General features: G+C 42.6%; 3 protein-coding genes across 7 annotated transcripts in view; 1 reads left to right on the top strand and 2 right to left on the bottom strand.

Annotated features, from left to right (window-relative positions):
- Positions 1-320: 320 nt before the first annotated feature.
- On the bottom strand, positions 321-4,431 carry ccnj (cyclin J). Of its 2 annotated transcripts, XM_084375647.1 has the most exons (6): positions 4,223-4,431; positions 3,940-4,026; positions 2,471-2,681; positions 2,091-2,390; positions 1,536-1,695; positions 321-1,390 (listed from the first exon to the last, which is right to left on the bottom strand). In XM_084375647.1, exons 2-6 carry the CDS (start codon positions 4,006-4,008, stop codon positions 1,036-1,038), a joined length of 1,095 nt encoding a protein of 364 aa, XP_084231773.1. In that variant the 5' UTR covers positions 4,009-4,026; positions 4,223-4,431; the 3' UTR covers positions 321-1,035. The 2 variants fall into 2 exon arrangements, with proteins under 2 accessions (XP_084231773.1, XP_084231772.1); XM_084375646.1 differs by lacking the exons at positions 3,940-4,026; positions 4,223-4,431 and adding an exon at positions 3,077-3,190.
- A 3,622-nt stretch (positions 4,432-8,053) lies between these two features.
- On the top strand, positions 8,054-13,814 carry znf518a (zinc finger protein 518A). The gene is made up of 3 exons (XM_084375641.1): positions 8,054-8,376; positions 9,296-11,540; positions 11,682-13,814. The coding sequence occupies exons 2-3, from the start codon at positions 9,311-9,313 to the stop codon at positions 12,344-12,346; spliced, it is 2,895 nt and encodes a 964-aa protein (XP_084231767.1). The 5' UTR covers positions 8,054-8,376; positions 9,296-9,310; the 3' UTR covers positions 12,347-13,814.
- blnk (B cell linker) overlaps positions 13,765-16,268 on the bottom strand; it is a 22,662-nt gene continuing 20,158 nt past the window's right edge. For all 4 annotated transcript variants that reach the window (XM_084375642.1, XM_084375643.1, XM_084375645.1 and 1 more), the window contains one exon: positions 13,765-14,290. In XM_084375642.1, the coding sequence (XP_084231768.1) occupies positions 14,174-14,290 (117 nt within the window). In that variant the 3' untranslated portion in view covers positions 13,765-14,173. The remainder of the gene's footprint in view (positions 14,291-16,268) is intronic.

Genomic DNA, 16,268 nt, shown 5'->3' with positions numbered 1-16,268 from the left:
TTGTTCCCAGGTTCACTGTCAGTGGACTGGGTGAGTCAAAAGAGTCCGGCATGTTTTTGATATTATTTCAATTAAATTTAATTCTGATTGTTTTATTACATTTCCCTCATACATATTGTAAATGAGAGACCAAAATCACCCAAAATCAAACCACATGCTGTCGTTTTTGGGGTCTTTTGGCGTCACATGGTCATAAATCAGCTGCAAGTGTTGCGTTCCAGCTGCAGCGAATAACTTGGATGCTGAAACAATGATGTGGGGTTACTGTCGCACATCCAGTTCCCCCCCACAGAACCAAACAATAATTGATGACTCTACTGTAGGTTGTCCACAATCACCCATGTCTTAGGATTTTAATATAGCAATAATATGACATCAAAGAAAAAGGACAAAAATCTCAGCTCGACTAACAGATTTTTTCTCTTTTATTTAAAACTATCAGTGTAGAAGTGCACAGCACTGACTGAAATCCTCTGTGTTCAGAAGAGCAACAACCTCTCTGCAAACAAATCTTTACATCTAGAGGAGTATTTTCTTTTCTAGTTTTACAAATGACACTCATTCAAGAAACAAAAACAAAAAAACAGAAAAACCAACATAAACTGTGCTCATCTCAACCACAAAGTCCCTTTTTGTAACCGTCTTTAACGAAGCATAGTAATACTCAAAGAATACAGGCACCAGGTACTTGTACATTCAATACTTCTGAGGTAATTTGGCTCAAGTAAATACTCCGACTTTTGGTCTGTAGCTAAATTATACAGCAACACTAGCGGGCACAGAGGTGCAAACTCTGCCTCTAGCAACCTTTCAACAACATTCATACTCGATATCTTAAACTAAAGAAAATCCTACTGCAGACTCTCCACAGAAAATTACAGCAGAGTATGCATATTGCACGTTTGCGCACACCTTATTGTTCAAAGTGCTGTACCGATCACATCAAGTCTCTTGAAATTAAAAACACTCCTATTCCTTCACTGTACTCTCTGTACATCGCTTACTGCCCAAAAATGCCTGAACCCTGAGAATCCTTCATCTGTCAAAGCACGGAGCAGCGCAGGTGTAGTGCATGCTGACTTGGTAAGCCCTGTTGGGGATGCTGGACTTTGGATCCAGTGAGGTAGTGATGGCCTGGGTGGTGCCGTTCTGGGGGCCGTTAGGAGCCTGCAGGCTGCCGGTGGAGTGGCTGAGGTAGGAGGCAGGCCTGTGGTTAGGGGCCAGGCCCGGCTGTGTAGCCTGCTGCGCGTACTGCATGCTGGGCCGGTGCAGGTACTGAGCCACAGTGGCTGTCTGGCCTGAACTGTGGTACACCGTCTGGCCCTGCTGCTGCTGACCGGGCTGCTGGCACTTCTGCTTGTTGGCCTCTTTGACGTCACTGTCATGTGCACTAGAAAAATAAGAACAAAGGGTTGCACTGTTGATTAGCATGTGTAGCATGAAATGCATAAGCTACTGCCTGCTTGTACTGCGTGTCCCTGGTGACTATAGTTGATTTTATTAACTGTCATGAGCATGTACGGACAGATACGCACATGAGTAGTTTCTCGGCACATGGGACCAGGTTCTCCCATGCGTATCCCGTCAGGCGCTGCAGTCGGGGTGGCCATGTAGGGGACAGATGGAGGATGAGGCGGGAGGTGGCCACACAGGCAGCAGCCACCAGTGAGGGGGCAAAACACAAAAACACATGATCTGAAGGGAGAAGGAAAGAAGATGGCAAACATCAACAGAGGAAGCGAATAACTGGCTTCATAACTGGTATGAAACTGAATGAAGGCTGGAATCGAACTTCGTAGCTTCGTTTTGAAAAGGTGCAATATGTTGGCATTTTAGTTTAAAGAGGGGCACTGTGTAGTTTTGGAGAAGTAAAATATATTTACCATATTATTGAGGTAATAATACAAACTCAGAGGTGTTCTCAGAGGAAAATAAGGTCCCCAGAACACTGTTTGAAGCTCGAAAGGTGAAACTTATTCAGTTTATTCAGTCATGAAAACAAGTTACCCTTTAATTCTTATGAGCTGTAAATAATCAAAATAACAACCATTTAAAAATGGAGAGAAAAGAAAGAGAAAAATTTAACTTACCTTGCAGGGAAACCTCCAGGAAGTAATCAGCATACTTGGCCATGTACACTTTGGTCTTCTCCAGGCAGGTCATAGGCCAGCCATCATGGAGGTCTCCCTCATGGACAGCGATAGACAGGTAGTACTCTATGAAGTGAGCAGCTGTTGGGAGGTACAGGTTCCACTGGAAGGTCTCGAGCAGGAGCAGCTCCATGTGCAGTAAACCCTGCTTGGTCAGGACCAGGTTCATGGAGCTCATGCAGCCCAGGCTGTTCAGGGTCTCCAGCTTGGGCACCCGGTCCTCCCTTTCCTCAAATTTACCTGAAATGAGGAGTAAGACATCACACCTTGCAGAGACTGAGCAATCACATGCTGGAGTGCGAGGTCGGTTCTAAGCTTACTGGCCAACAGAAGACATGAGAGTGAGACCATGTGAAGCTGCTGCAGCGTCACATCATAGCGGTCCATGAAGAGGTCCAGCAGGTAGACGGCCAGGTGTCTGGCTGCAGGACACAGCCTGAAGCGGTTGCTGACGATGGCTATGAGGTCCGCGAAGTATCTTCTTAGGTTGAGCTGAGGGGACTGGCCTTTGTAGGAAGGCAGCTTGAGCTCCTGTTAGACAATGTGTTAGGGTTGAGATCTCAGAGTGCACACACTTGACAGTCAATCAAGTTTACAGTGTTTGGTTTTACTCGCCGATATAATAAATTACTCAAAATAAGGATATTGAGATATTTTTGTGTTTCACTTGATTGTTTATTCTGTGAAATATCTGATTTTTTTAATGTTTTGTGTGAATATTTATGTCCTCAAAAATAATGTGACACATTTCACTTGACTTTTGCACATGCATATATGCACCCATATCCCAATATCCCTAACTAATCTTGAGTAGTGGTAGATTGCATACACACATAACATAGTTGCAGAACACAGACACACAAACACTTACTTAGGTCAGCCTTGGAGAAATGACATATACTAATATTAATTTCCTGTAGACTTACCGTTGCCTGCCTAACCCCTGAGCTTGAAAACCGACCCAAAAAACTGCCGTTTTCCACTTGGGGACACTGCTTTTGTCCTGAAGTGCACAAACAGCCCATCATTCACAGGTCTAAAATCAGGAATTGTCCCAAAAATCCTACCCACACTTAGGCAAGAACAGGGGTGCCCAAACTTTTTCCCATGGAGGGCCAAGACTGAAACATAATGGTGGGCCACAGGCCAAAAGCAAGCTGCTATTGTAATGTATTGTATGCTTTTGTAAAGATTCAGAACGGTACCAGAAGCCCAAGTTCCCTTAATTGATTGACATCTTTCCGTCTGCTGTGGCCCTTCTTGGCAGAGCCCTGGGCTGGACTGATAACCTGGTCCGGGATGATAACCTATAAACCCGTCACAGATATACTTAGATCTGTGTGTGGAGAATTGTAAGTATGAAGACCAAAATGTGCTTGACAAAATTCAGCAGTAGAGGTTTTACTTCGTAGTTTTGTCCAATGTACATATTCGGGCAAATTCTTTTAAATAAATAAATTCATAGGAAATCTCATCAGTAATGTATTTTTATGTTATGCATGTGTTTTTAAAAATTGCCTATATTATCAGATTTTTATAGAGATTTATAACTATAAGCCTAACACAATACACACATATCCAACACAAAGAGCACAGGTTCAACAGGGATGGTAAATGTAAATAAAGAAATAAAAAGTAACAGCATGAAACAAAGGTAAGATATTATTCAGGAACCAGAATTATGACACAAGATTAGAAAAGAAAAAAAAAAAAAAAATAGTAAGAAGTTATTCATTTCCATGGATGTTCCGATGTGTCTGTTGTGGCAAAGTTACCGTGCGTCACTCACTTTGTACCGGAGCGCCTGGTAAATATCTGCAGCGAGCTGTCCTTTCCACCATTGGTCCTCCAGCTCCATTTAACACAGTGGAAACCTCTGCAAGGCAAAACACGTGACAGGCAACCGGTCAACTCATACTGGAGATGAAAATCACAGTATCTGACGCACAATGACCCTTTAAACTGTCTGAACACGTCAGGAGTTTGGGCAGCAGCGTCAACAATGATCGCCTGTCGTTCATCGTATTTTTATACACTAAGATATAAAAACACGTTCAAAAGTGGAGACTCACCCAATGAGCACATGTAATGAATGTTACGGGGCAGTTTAACTGAAGTAAACTTCAATTCAAACTAGCCGGACATGCTCGCTCACACTCATTGTTGTAGTCAGTCAGTGAGGCTCGTCGGCTCAGCACGAGCTCAGCAAACGCTGCTGCTGCCTTCAAATGCCGCCCGGAAACACCAGCTTCGAGCGGAGAGCGCAAGAACAGCCAGCGGAAATGAAGCCGAAAAGCTGTGTTGAGCGTGTGAAAAAGAAACACAACTGCTGGTAAAACAGATTCATACAAGTGTAGATTATGTATCACATTATACTGTGTTTTGATCTAGAATATTCCCTTAAAGTACAAACGGACAGGAATAGTTCAGTTCAATTTCCGATTAGCACTTGAAAGCCTCACCTCGTTGCCAGGACTGATATTACGCACAGGACGCAGCCAATTACAAGTGAGTGTAGTAACTGTCAACATCCAATCACAGGGCTGATGCAGCCAGCGTTCAATGAAAATAAATTATGCTATCAGAATGTGTAAGGATCCAGTTTTCCAAAGCGAAGTGTGACCATGACCTCTATGTTCAATTAGAAACCAAAATACCTGGAAACACTGTTGACTGAAAATTTGGCCAATAAGATTTTATTGAAAAAAATGGACTGGATTCATGGACTTTGAATGTGGAAATTAAATCTATGGAAATACACTTCAAATATATTCTTGCTAATTAAAAAATAAAAATATAGTCATACAGTATATTGTAGAATATGATTTTGATTGCTCTGTAAATGAAAGGGCCAGTTACCTTCTTTGATAAAGGTGCAATGCAACACTCTAATGAATACCTATATTCTGAGAGGTGCAATATGTAAGAATTAGCCACTTCTCGAGTTCATACACCAAACAAATAAGGAGCAGCATATCACCAGAGACACCGCTAACTGCTTCTAACTGCAGCTGCTGTTAGATGGATAGCTCGCTCAGACGTCCAGCAGACTGGGATCTTGGACTGGTATTATGAAAAAGGACGTGCTGGGGCTAGCTTGTTAGCATGCTAACTTCAGTAGATATCTCTGCAACACAAAACTTATACCTCTGTGATAAAATGTCAAAACTCGTATTTCTTCGCATTCTTTTGATAGTTTTAATTATTTTTTAAACACAAACCATAGTTCTTACATATTTCACCTTTAAATAATGGTTATTCTAGAAAATAATAACTCAGGCAAGGTGTGTCTCTTGTGTTTCATATCATTAAATGTTTTCATCTGATATTTTACTACAGTATTTACATTCAGAGAAGCCCATCTGTCACTGAGTGTAATGACTGTGAGCACGAAATGTGTCTGGGTCCACTGAGAGCAATGTTGAGATCAAGCCAGTGTTACAAGAATGGAAATCACCATTTTTGGGCACATTTACCAGAACCAATCATCTCCCTGGCCGTTCATTTTTGTGGCACAAACTCAAAATGGGTCAGTTTGCCCCAGCAGCACAACACAAGTCAGTTTGACCCAAATAGGTTAAAGAGACATCGATGCTACAATAGCTTCCCTGTCTTTCAAGAGCAAAGGAACTAATACTGTATAATGCACCATTTGGTGATGAAACAGAGAGAAATTGGTTGTTTATATCATCAAAGGCCACAGGAAATACATTGCTTATCTGCGTTCAAGCTGCATGGGAGATTTTGGCTGGAGCTTGCGATGGATATCTACTGTGTTGAGCCGGCAGTGTCAGGAGACGACAAGATTTATTAAATGATTCCAAGAGGTAAAACAAGTGTAATGACTTTTCTATTGCTTCCAAGGAGGTTAGTGATGGAGCCAGTAAGATTCAATTATGTCAAATCCATTTATTTATTGTCAGGCAATGTTTCTTGGAACAGAATCAGTCACAAAATACCCTCCTTTAAAGAACTAGCTTTAAAAACTAATTGAATATGTAACTTTAGAAACATGCACTAAAACCCAGGAAACACATTGTCTTATCTGCTGATTAAATGTAATCATATTTATCAGAGATATACTCTATACTCTAACATTTCTTTGTGTGTACTGTGGGGAGAACTGCTGCAAATTCAGTAAAATTAACTGATAAGGACATCGTAGTGGTTTCATGTTGTGCTTAAATAATAAAAAGAGCAGTCCAGAGATTGTGGCTGCATGTGGGGGGTGAGTCTTAAGAGGATTGGCAATGCTAGCTGCTCTGTGCTCTTAATGGACTACAAATATCTTCCAAAGGAAACAAATGGTGTCCTGGGTGGAGGGAACTGGTGGCAGTCCCTGCTCTGCTTTTCTTCCCCCGGGTGTCATGCAGTGCCTTGGTGGAGGGCGGCAGACAACCATTGACCCTGTGAACGACCCACTGCTGCTCTTTCTCCGAGCAGCCTGACAGAAATACAAAAGTAGAGGATGTAAGCTATGTGTCAGTGATTTATATTACACTGGATTGGTGTTTGCAGAAGGAACAACGCATGTGTTTCGGGACTAATTACATTAGAAATATTGTGGTCAGTGGGGGTTTTGTTGACGCCTAGGATTTTCAATGATTTACCCGGTTTCTAAATCTGAATCATTGATTTTCCGCTGTACTTCTGACATTTCTTGGTAGTACAAATGCTCATCCTTGCCTTATCTTAGGTTTGGGGGGCGCTGTGGCAGCACAAAGGTCACTCTGCCAATATAGACTCATTCACAAGATTCAACGACTAGTCACATGGGAATTATGTAGTGTATATAGAGTGTATGTATTTAGTGATTTCTGACTCAGAGTTCACAATTAAAGTCAAAAGTTTACATTTAAAGGCTACCTTAGTGCTTTGAAATCACATATCAAAATTGCTTGTATACTGTCTCTGAAGGAGACCTACTTATTCATTATTTTTCATACCTGGAGCGTGGCGGATTGCATGCACAGGAAGTCAGTCAATTCTGAGACATTTTTGGCAAAATAAGTTTGGGCACCCCTGCTCTAAAGCAGCAATTAAAGATATAATATGTAATATTTCAAGACCTTTGTTATATATATAATTTTTGGGCCGTTTTAAGGCTTTATTTCACTAGACAGCTAAGTGATGATGGGAGATGGGATGAGAGAGAGGGGGGATGACATGTAGCAATGGGCCACAGGTCGGACTCGACCCTGAGTGCAGGGCCTCTGTATGTGGGTCGTGCAGTCACCCAACCGAGCTACTGGGGCGCCCCTTGCTTTGAAACCAGTTGTCCTAGTGGCCAAAACGTGTAATTACATCATCACGTGATTCACTGGGGCCCAAAAACACTTTTTCCCATCAGCTAAAAGATCGAAAAGGAAAATCGAGAAGAGCTGCAAGATTAAATTACTTTATCCCCGTTCAAGTTAGCCGGCTCGGTCGGCGAAAGTCTCGAGTGTGCGCGCTCTATGGGCCCCACAACGTGGAAGACAGCCGAGTCATTTTAGGCTTCAGTCGCCACTGCGCAGCTTCGCCATCGCGGCCGTGTCCAGGTATAATTATGACGTCCACAGAGCCCCTTTAGCTTGGTGAACCCTTCCTGTTTACATCCCTCAAAGCATGAAGCAATAGTTAAAACCACAGGAGCGAAAGAATCTGTGAAAATACTGGTAGGCTACCACTGACAAACCAACTTGTGGCATTCCTGAGCAGCCAATTTAATCTAAAAATAGCAATATATGACAGGCCCAAGTCACATAATGACTATGCCATAAGCCTCTTAAGTGAAGGGAGTGAAAACCAGGCTGGATAGTATTTTAAAGCACACCTGTGTACCGAGGTGGGCACATAATCCTTATATTAAACACAGTACAGCAGCTGACAGAGGTAGGAAGGAACATCTCAGCCCCTATTGTTCCCTGCATGAACAATGGGGATGGATGTAGCTACAGTTTGCTGTTTGGAGGGGGCCTGTAATGTTGTTTTTACACCATTCCTGGCTTGTTTAAACGTATGCTGGCATACATGAAGTGTCCCTGTTAAAACACATGAGAGCAGCATTAAGACAGCTCCCTCTCTCTGTGTGTGTGTGAGTGAAGCTGCAGGCCCGGGACGGCACGGCTCTCCGTCGGGAGGCACCAGGCTAAAGGCTAAAAGCAGCTCAGAGGGCTGTAATCCCCGTATGAGACCATCATGGCTGCCACTCGCTGAGCTGTCAAGCTCCCCCACGAAAGAAAAGGTAAAAAAAAACAAAAACAACAACACACACACGCACGACTGCACTCACAACTTCACGTTTATGTACAAACCGTGTCTCAGTGTGTGTTTTGTCTGCAGTGAGAAGTCGGTGCACAGCTTCGCAAACAGCTCGTCGTAACTTCGCTGCCACGTTTTTTCTTTTCTTTTTTTTTCTTTTTTTAATTCCTCAAGTTATTTCGTCTTTGTTGGGCTCCTCGTCGCGTTAATTCAACACGGGGCTGTTAGCTCGGATGCTAAATAAACAAACGTGTGTTTCCGTGGTCGTAACGGTACCACGGGCGGATAGTTTGATCGGAACTTCGCTGTTCCCCAGGCGGGCGGCTCGCTCGGTTACAAAGGCAGGCTTCATCACTTTGTTGTGGTCAAGTCAAACTGCACAATGGCCGCACGATTCACCGATTAATACACCACTAAAGGATCGCTACACCGAGCTGCTCTCCTCTGTTTATTGGTGCATGTGGGTTTTTTTTTTTTGTGTTGCACTTTGGGTGTTTTTTAATTGCACCCTCCCTCTGCAGCGCGTGTAGTTGTGTGTTAGTCAGAGCATGAAGTTCACAACTGTGGTGTGAAGAGCTGCACCACCTCTCCTGCACCTGGTGGTTGATGTGCATTTAGGTTAAGTTTAGTTGTTTTGTACCTGATCTGAGTGAATATACATGCAGAGGCTTTTGAATCATAGCCAGCAACAGGTGGACTTTGTAGAGGAGCGTGCAGAGTAGAGACAGCGAATGCAGCTTCTTTTTATAGGTTAACTGTAAAATTACGAAACGGCAGCCTCCCCACGTAGAGCACACTGTTTAAGTCAAAGTACATTTTCATAAAGCACTCCTTGATTTGTAGCATCCCCCCCTCCTCCGAGGCTGCATTATTTATTTGTCGACTCCTCTCTGCACTTTCAGAAACCTGTTTAAACCATGGATTCGGTGGATATGAGCGCAGTCGCCTCCACGGGAGGTAATAAACGGCGTGTCAACAACAAGAAGAACAAAGATTGGCACAAATGGCTTCACCGCAGGAAGACTGCCGCTCAGCCCCCGACTATGCAAAGTGAAGATAAGCGTGGACCAAAGAAGATAGCAGAGGAGTGGGAGCAAAGCACAGTGTGGCCTTCATCAAAGAAGCCCCCCCAGGAAGCACAGCAGAGTCAGCACAGGACGAATGACAGTGGGAATACACTCAGGTTCACATGCTCTCAATGTAGGGACAACTTGGAATATGTTCCCAAAGACTTAGTGAGACACTTTGAGGACAAACACAGTGGGAGCCCACCAGTGTTTTCCTGTCATATGTGCACTTTCAGCACACACGAGTTCTCCTACCTTCAGGTTCATCTATTAAGCCACAAAGACACTTTTTCTAGTTGCAGCATTTGTAATGACAATGTTCAACGCACATGGCCTGAATTCAGTGCCCACCTGACTATGTATCACTGCCAAAATGGCAACTATTCATGTGAAATGTGTCAGAAATTCTCTACAGGTGATCTTCGAGTATTTTTAGAGCACGTGTATGCACATAATCTATGCCTGGAAGGAGCGAATGATGATCTATTGCTGCACACAAAGAACAAGAATAAGTTTGGGCCTAAAACAACCACTCAAACCTTGCGTTGTCAGCATTGTGGCTATGAGGCGTCTCAGAAATGGATGATCACTAAGCACATAAAAGCTGCCCATGGATGCCAGAATGGTTACCAGAGGAAGAAGAAGAAGAAGGGTCATTCCATAGCAATGAGTCCAAATGACCCAATCCCAAAAATTAAACCTAGATTAACAAGAAGTGCAGTTAGGGAAATGTGTTGGCTGACACAGGACTGCCTTTCTCTGCCAGGGAGAGAATTCCTGGATAAATACTGCCATCTGTCAGATCCACAAACGACACTAGAGGAGACTCAACAGTTTTTGATGAAATCTGTTGCTGGGGAAACCGATGACCAGAAATGGACCAAGGCTCTTAAAACTGTTTTGTCAAATGTCCCGCAAGATATGAATCTTCACCCTAAGTCGGAGAACGGCCTTGTGACGAACTCATCAGACCTGACTGTTCTGACAGTCAAGAACAAGATTACCGTCGCTCAGAACGGCGCGACGTATGCCAAGAAGTTGAAAATGACGACATCATCAGATAAGGAAACCGTTTCCCCTGAAAGTGCTGACGATGATGCTCGTTGTGTCGTCGACCAAAATGGATGCCAGTCAAATTTGAATGCTCATACATCTTGTCCACAAAATAAAACCAAACTAAATAACGACGTCTCAGTGCCAGCCCAGAATGAGCCATCAGAGTGCACTCAAATGCAGGAAAACAGGGAGAATCAGGAGCTAAATACTGATCAGGAAATTGAGGAACATGGTAAAAAACAAGAGGAGCCTATGCAGGATGACAATGGGATGAACATCCCCAGTGAGCTGAAGCTGACAAATGACAGCGAAGAGCAGCAGACATCCAATCATAAAGTTGTACCAAAAAATAAGAGACGAAATCGAAGGCGAAGAAGGAAACCCAGATCTAGAAAAGTAGTTAAAGGATCTTCAGGATTGCCCTTGAAGATAGTGTTGAAGAAGAATCCAGTGAAGGAGAAGCAGTGGGTGTCACAAAGCTCTTTATCTCCATCAGAAGTTGGTCCGACAGATGACTGTCATGGACTCCCAAGTCCTCATACAACATTAGAGAATTCAGCAAAGAGTCTCCAAAACACGCTGCTAACAGAAGCACACGAGAAGAAATGGACCAAAGCTCCCGAGACCGACCCGCACGACCCTTCAGAAGCCATCACTTCGATTCCACAATTGAAAGCAGGAGAAGAGCTAACAAAGCCAATGGGGTCTAACAAGATGGATGGAAACCCGCCTGTCGTGCTTGAAGCCTTGCTGTCAACGCAAGACGACGCAGATAAGTCACTGTTATTGGAATCAGAGGTTAACCTGAGCGATTCAACTGCTGGGACAGACCAGTTAAATTCAAGGGCTGCAGCCATGACTGAAGTAGAGGTGTGTCCCGAGAATGTGCAGCTCCAAACATCAGACAGCGGCATCGACCACCATGTTGCAGACGATGAGATGAGTTCAGCCGCTGACGGAGCGAATCCTCACAGCAGTTACACCGAGTCTTCCTCTGTTTCCCAACCTGTGATTACACCACAGGGTAAGACGGCAAATTATAGTTTCTGCGTAGGATTTAACATGCATTGCCTTTTTCTTTAAGTACATATGAATGTTCACATGTTCAAGAGCAATATCAAACTTGTCTGTGTTGAAATGAGTATTTTCACTTTCTGTCTTGCAGGTGAAGATGTAAGCCTTCCTCTCTCTCCAGAGCCAAGTGTTGAGGGGATAAGAGACGGAGAAGTGCCAGCAGACTCCTGCCCAGATGTCCTCAGCAACACCAACTTGCCCGCAGTGAAAGCTATCCAACAGGAGCCCTTGCCAGTCTCTGGACATCAGTGGCAGCTGGTCCCAAAAGCCCAGGAGAGGATCCTGAAGTTAGTAGCCATAAGTCCATCTCAGTTGGTAAAGCGTCCAGCTGGAGACCAGCCCGTTGTGGTGCTAAATCACCCAGATGTCGACATCCCCGAGGTCGCCAGGATCATGGAGGTCATCAACAGGTACAAAGGGGAGGTGCAGAAGGTCGTACTGTCACGGAGAACTGCCAACGCTCTCTCAGCCATGAACGGTGAGGTCCAGCAGACGAATGACACAACAGAAGCCCGACCTGACTCCGCGGGGCATGGTAAAAACTCTGTACAGGAGAGGTTCATGTTGAAATTGAAATTACGAAGGCTGAGCAGGAAAAAGTACGAAGTCGTGGGCGCAGTCTCTCCCAGCAGGGACGCCGTGCAGAAGTTTCGCTGCTGGTTCTGCGGCAGGGTCTTCCTAAGTCAGGAAACGTGGATGGTCCATCGGCAGCGACATCTGATGGAGTGGAAAAAGCCAAACTGTGAAAACTGTTAAATGTCGCGCACACTGGATAAAAAACAAAAACTCGTCTGGAAAAAGACGACTTTGCAATACAACAAAACAATAGTGGAAAGTGATAGACAGCCTCCTCAGTTTTTTTTGTGTTTTTTTTAAAGTCTTAATTGTGATTGGTCGGTTTTGAGGAGAATCACATGATCATGCTTCCTGGAGGGTTCACATTCTCAGGGTAATTTAAACATTTACCTGTCGTCTCTCCCAGTTTGAGTAGCTTGATACAGACTCTTTGTAGATTATTTGTAAAGCCACACGTGTCGATAATTTAGTTATTTTTATTGTTTGTATTTTGTCTACGCAATATAGCTTTATTTAAAGTGATTTAAGTACACTGTCGTATGGAATCTTTTATAGAACACTGTAATATGTATATTTGCCATACCATCTGAATTTTATGAATCAGTTTATGTACGGGTAGGCTATACAGCGTGGTAGCTATCATATTTATGTTCTGGAACGGGACGCAGAGACCCATAAGTTACTCAGATAAACCAAAACTGTGTGTTTAAACAACAAAAAAAGAGACAATAAGCTGTTTTATTCAACATTTATTTATGACTCTTAGGTTTAGCCTTTATATGCTTTCCTTTATGCTTTTTACTGGCCCTTTTGAAGAATCGGTGTATTTGTAAAATTTTTGTATAAACTCCAAATTATGTTCAAATATAGTATTATCTGTAAGAGGTATATTTTCATGCATTCATCCAGCGGGAGCAGAAGTCCCTAAAGACACGATTAATTTAAAAAAAAGTAAACCTGTGTTTTGTGACGTAAGTGAGATTCTAGCAAGATAATTTCTTTGTAAACATGGATTCAAGAGGCCTGGATGATTTGATCACGTTTTTTTCCCCAGCGAGTTTCCTCTCTTTTGACTTGAAACGATAATCTTATCTTTTAATTGCACTATGAAAGGAGGATTTATATTTCCCCGTTACCTCACCTTATCAGGCCTAAGCCTTTGACAATCTCAACCAGTGTCCTACTGTGGCTAAACATTTCCTTATGCAGCCGTGATCCCTCCGTATTCTCAGCAAGGGAACAGTGGCTCCTCTGTGTGTATGTGTGTGTGTTTGTGTTAGTCAAGGACCATTGGACAGATGCACCTGTCCTGCATACTGATATTGTGCACGTATACCTGTTTCTGGAGTGCACACTTCAGTGTCAGTAACTCACTGTGTATATATCCTTTTTTTTTCAATTTAGACAAGAGATTTATAATTGTAAATAGATAGAGGTACTGTAAAATATTACCTGAGAATTTTCACCAAGTGCCTAGGAATTTTTGTTATGCAACAAATGTGCATGAGTATGATAGCATTACTTGTTGACCACAGAATAAATGAACCAGTCTGTCAGTTCCTGGTGGCATTGTGTGGTGACTGAAGATGTGAGCTGAGTGATGCAACACAAGAAAAGAGTTTATTAAAACATAATATACAACCTTGTATTTCTGGCTCCTGCAGATTTTGCTGTCATGAACATGTATTTGTCTACCTGCTTCATTTAGCTGCACAACAATGTCTCATCCCTTGCATTTATATTAAAACACGGTTTACTGACTGAGCATTAAAAAAAAACAATTTAATAAAACAAGTTAAAAAGTCCTCTGAGTCGGTGCTACTTCAGCCCTGCATGGCCAGCAATGCAGGCAATCGCAGCACACGGTCCCGTTGACAGGACCTCAAATTAACAATGAAGGAGAAAAGCATGAGTGGTGAGTTCTGTAAACATTAGTTTGACACTACACATAGCACTATGGAGCGTATAAGTCCAGTCTCTTGGCTGTTTGCCATCAGTGAGGGTCATCTAGGGCCTCACGGGGTAGCACAGCTTGGTGGCGTCCTTGGTGTTATTCTGGCTGTCAATTAGCACCAGCGGATGCCTCTGGTGGTTCTCGATGATGTGGGAGACGCTGCTGAAATACTGAAAAAAAACGAGGATTGACGAAATTAGAATGGATTTTAAAATATCATAGAAAACTCTAAATTAGTTGGTTAAGCAGATCAAATTTGATGTTTTTCTAATGTTGCTCAAAACATTTAAAATGATCTTGAAAGCTGGTTTGCAGGATGGAATCCTGTGATGTATTGTGGAAATGGTTGAGGTTATTATTGATGATGAAGTGTAATTATTACGCTCTCCCTTCTATTTCAGCCAACCTCTTTACTACTAATTGAACTGGAAAACAGCTTGTTGTGTGTTTAGTTGAAATACTGAATAATCCCTCAGTTTTCAGTATTCCTACATTTGGTACAAAAGCGTTTTCATTGCCAACAAAATAGGTGAACCACAAAATATTCTCATGAACAAAATCATTTGGAGTTAAAGTGTCAGATTACAGACTCCAGCAGCTTGTAGGATATGTATGTAAATCCATTTAGCTGCTTTGGTTTTAGAGTCCTGGTACTGTGTATGCTGGCTCACCGGCTGTGCCTAAAATCACAACCCATTTACTACACGGCTCACTATCCAAGCATTTCAGGTGCACAACGCCTGGCGTACACAAAAACCATGGCTGACCGTGACAGGCTAGTTCTGATAACACAACTGTACAAACATATGAACTCTCAGCGGTGCAGCCTCCTGCACTGAGGATTGATGAGGTAACAGACGGCATTATACATTTTATTTCAGGGCACTTTCCTAATTGGAAACATCAAACTATTCTTTTCACTAGCCTGATACTAATACTACAAATAGATCCTACCCCCTCTCCATAGTGCTGACATTGTTGTCTGACGTCAGGCAACTGCTTCATCATGAAGTTTACAAGCAGGAGCTCCCAGTTTGAGTCACATTCCAGTCTACTTTTTCTAGTCGGAGGTTGGGAAATGTCTGAGGTCTGAGTTGTCTGGAACGCAGCATGACAATGCCACAATGTAACGCATCACCTTATAGAGATGATAAAATGACCAATGTGTGTATTGCTGATAATAATTACGCAAAGTGACAATGATTAATACGGTCTTACTGTGTTACCGGGAAATGTAAATAGAACTGAACCATCGTTAATGTATTTTGTCAGCTTTGAAGAAAAGTCTATTAGTCAGTCAGTATTTCTCAGCAATGACACATTGTGATGATTTAAGATGATTAAACAGGCCTGTGTCACTCTGCCTGAAGGAGATCAGAATGTAAAATGTACACAAACAATATGTTTTTATATCCTATGGTCTACTCTAGCTGTTATTTTTGAGGCGTTTGACCTGACACACAATAAAACTATAAACCTTTTAAACATTATTCGGCAAACTAATGCATATTGCTTTAGTCTAACAATCATAGTAATCGAGTACGATAGACCATATTCTCTCTGCAGTCATTTTCCTCTAAAGTCAGGTTTAGGGTGGGAAGCTAAAATGTTTTATTACTGTTATGTAACCAGTTGCAAGTCATAAAAAGGTAGGAAATCTGACACATTATTAACGTTTCCCTGCTTCCCAACTGATCATCGACTGAAAAGACAATGAATAGTGAAATTTCAGAAGGACATTGGGCCATATTTTAAGGTAAAACAACCCATTAGCTAATGTTAGCCTTCACCCACCTCCTTGCTAAAATTACCATTGTTGTGTTACATTGTTAACGTTAGCCGGAAGCTTACGGGTTATCAAATATGTTGTTTCTACGTTGAAATATGGCCCAGTGTCCCTCTGGGTTTTCACTATCCATTGTCTTTTCAGTTGGGGATTAATCAGGAAGCAGTGAAATGATAACAATCTGTCAAATTGCCTACACTTTTACAACTTTTATACAACTATACTACCTGGAACACAGCTGTAGGTGTGACATAAAAGGAAAATGGCCGCTGTGTGAATGGTCTATAGTTAAGTATAACATTACTTAACCCAGGACAAGAAGCTAGATCAGCATGCCTGCCCAGAGGGACATAAACATGTCT

The sequence above is a fragment of the Pagrus pagrus genome (assembly GCF_965226575.1).
Source record: "Pagrus pagrus genome assembly, chromosome: 15".
NCBI classification, from domain to species: Eukaryota; Metazoa; Chordata; class Actinopteri; order Spariformes; family Sparidae; genus Pagrus; species Pagrus pagrus.
Note: the sequence above shows the minus strand (reverse complement) of the source record. Positions and strands in the feature narration are given on the sequence as shown.

Bases quoted from the DNA above. Each gene is read 5' to 3' on its own strand.
- ccnj (XM_084375646.1), bottom strand. From the start codon at position 3,178: ATGATGGGCTGTTTGTGCACTTCAGGACAAAAGCAGTGTCCCCAAGTG. The intron at 1,696-2,090 runs GTAAGTTAAATT...TTCTCCCTTCAG, and splicing joins CCTGGAGGTTTCCCTGCAAG to ATCATGTGTTTTTGTGTTTT. The intron at 1,391-1,535 runs GTGCGTATCTGT...TTATTTTTCTAG, and splicing joins TGTGCCGAGAAACTACTCAT to TGCACATGACAGTGACGTCA.
- znf518a (XM_084375641.1), top strand. From the start codon at position 9,311: ATGGATTCGGTGGATATGAGCGCAGTCGCCTCCACGGGAGGTAATAAA. The intron at 11,541-11,681 runs GTAAGACGGCAA...TCTGTCTTGCAG, and splicing joins ACCTGTGATTACACCACAGG to GTGAAGATGTAAGCCTTCCT.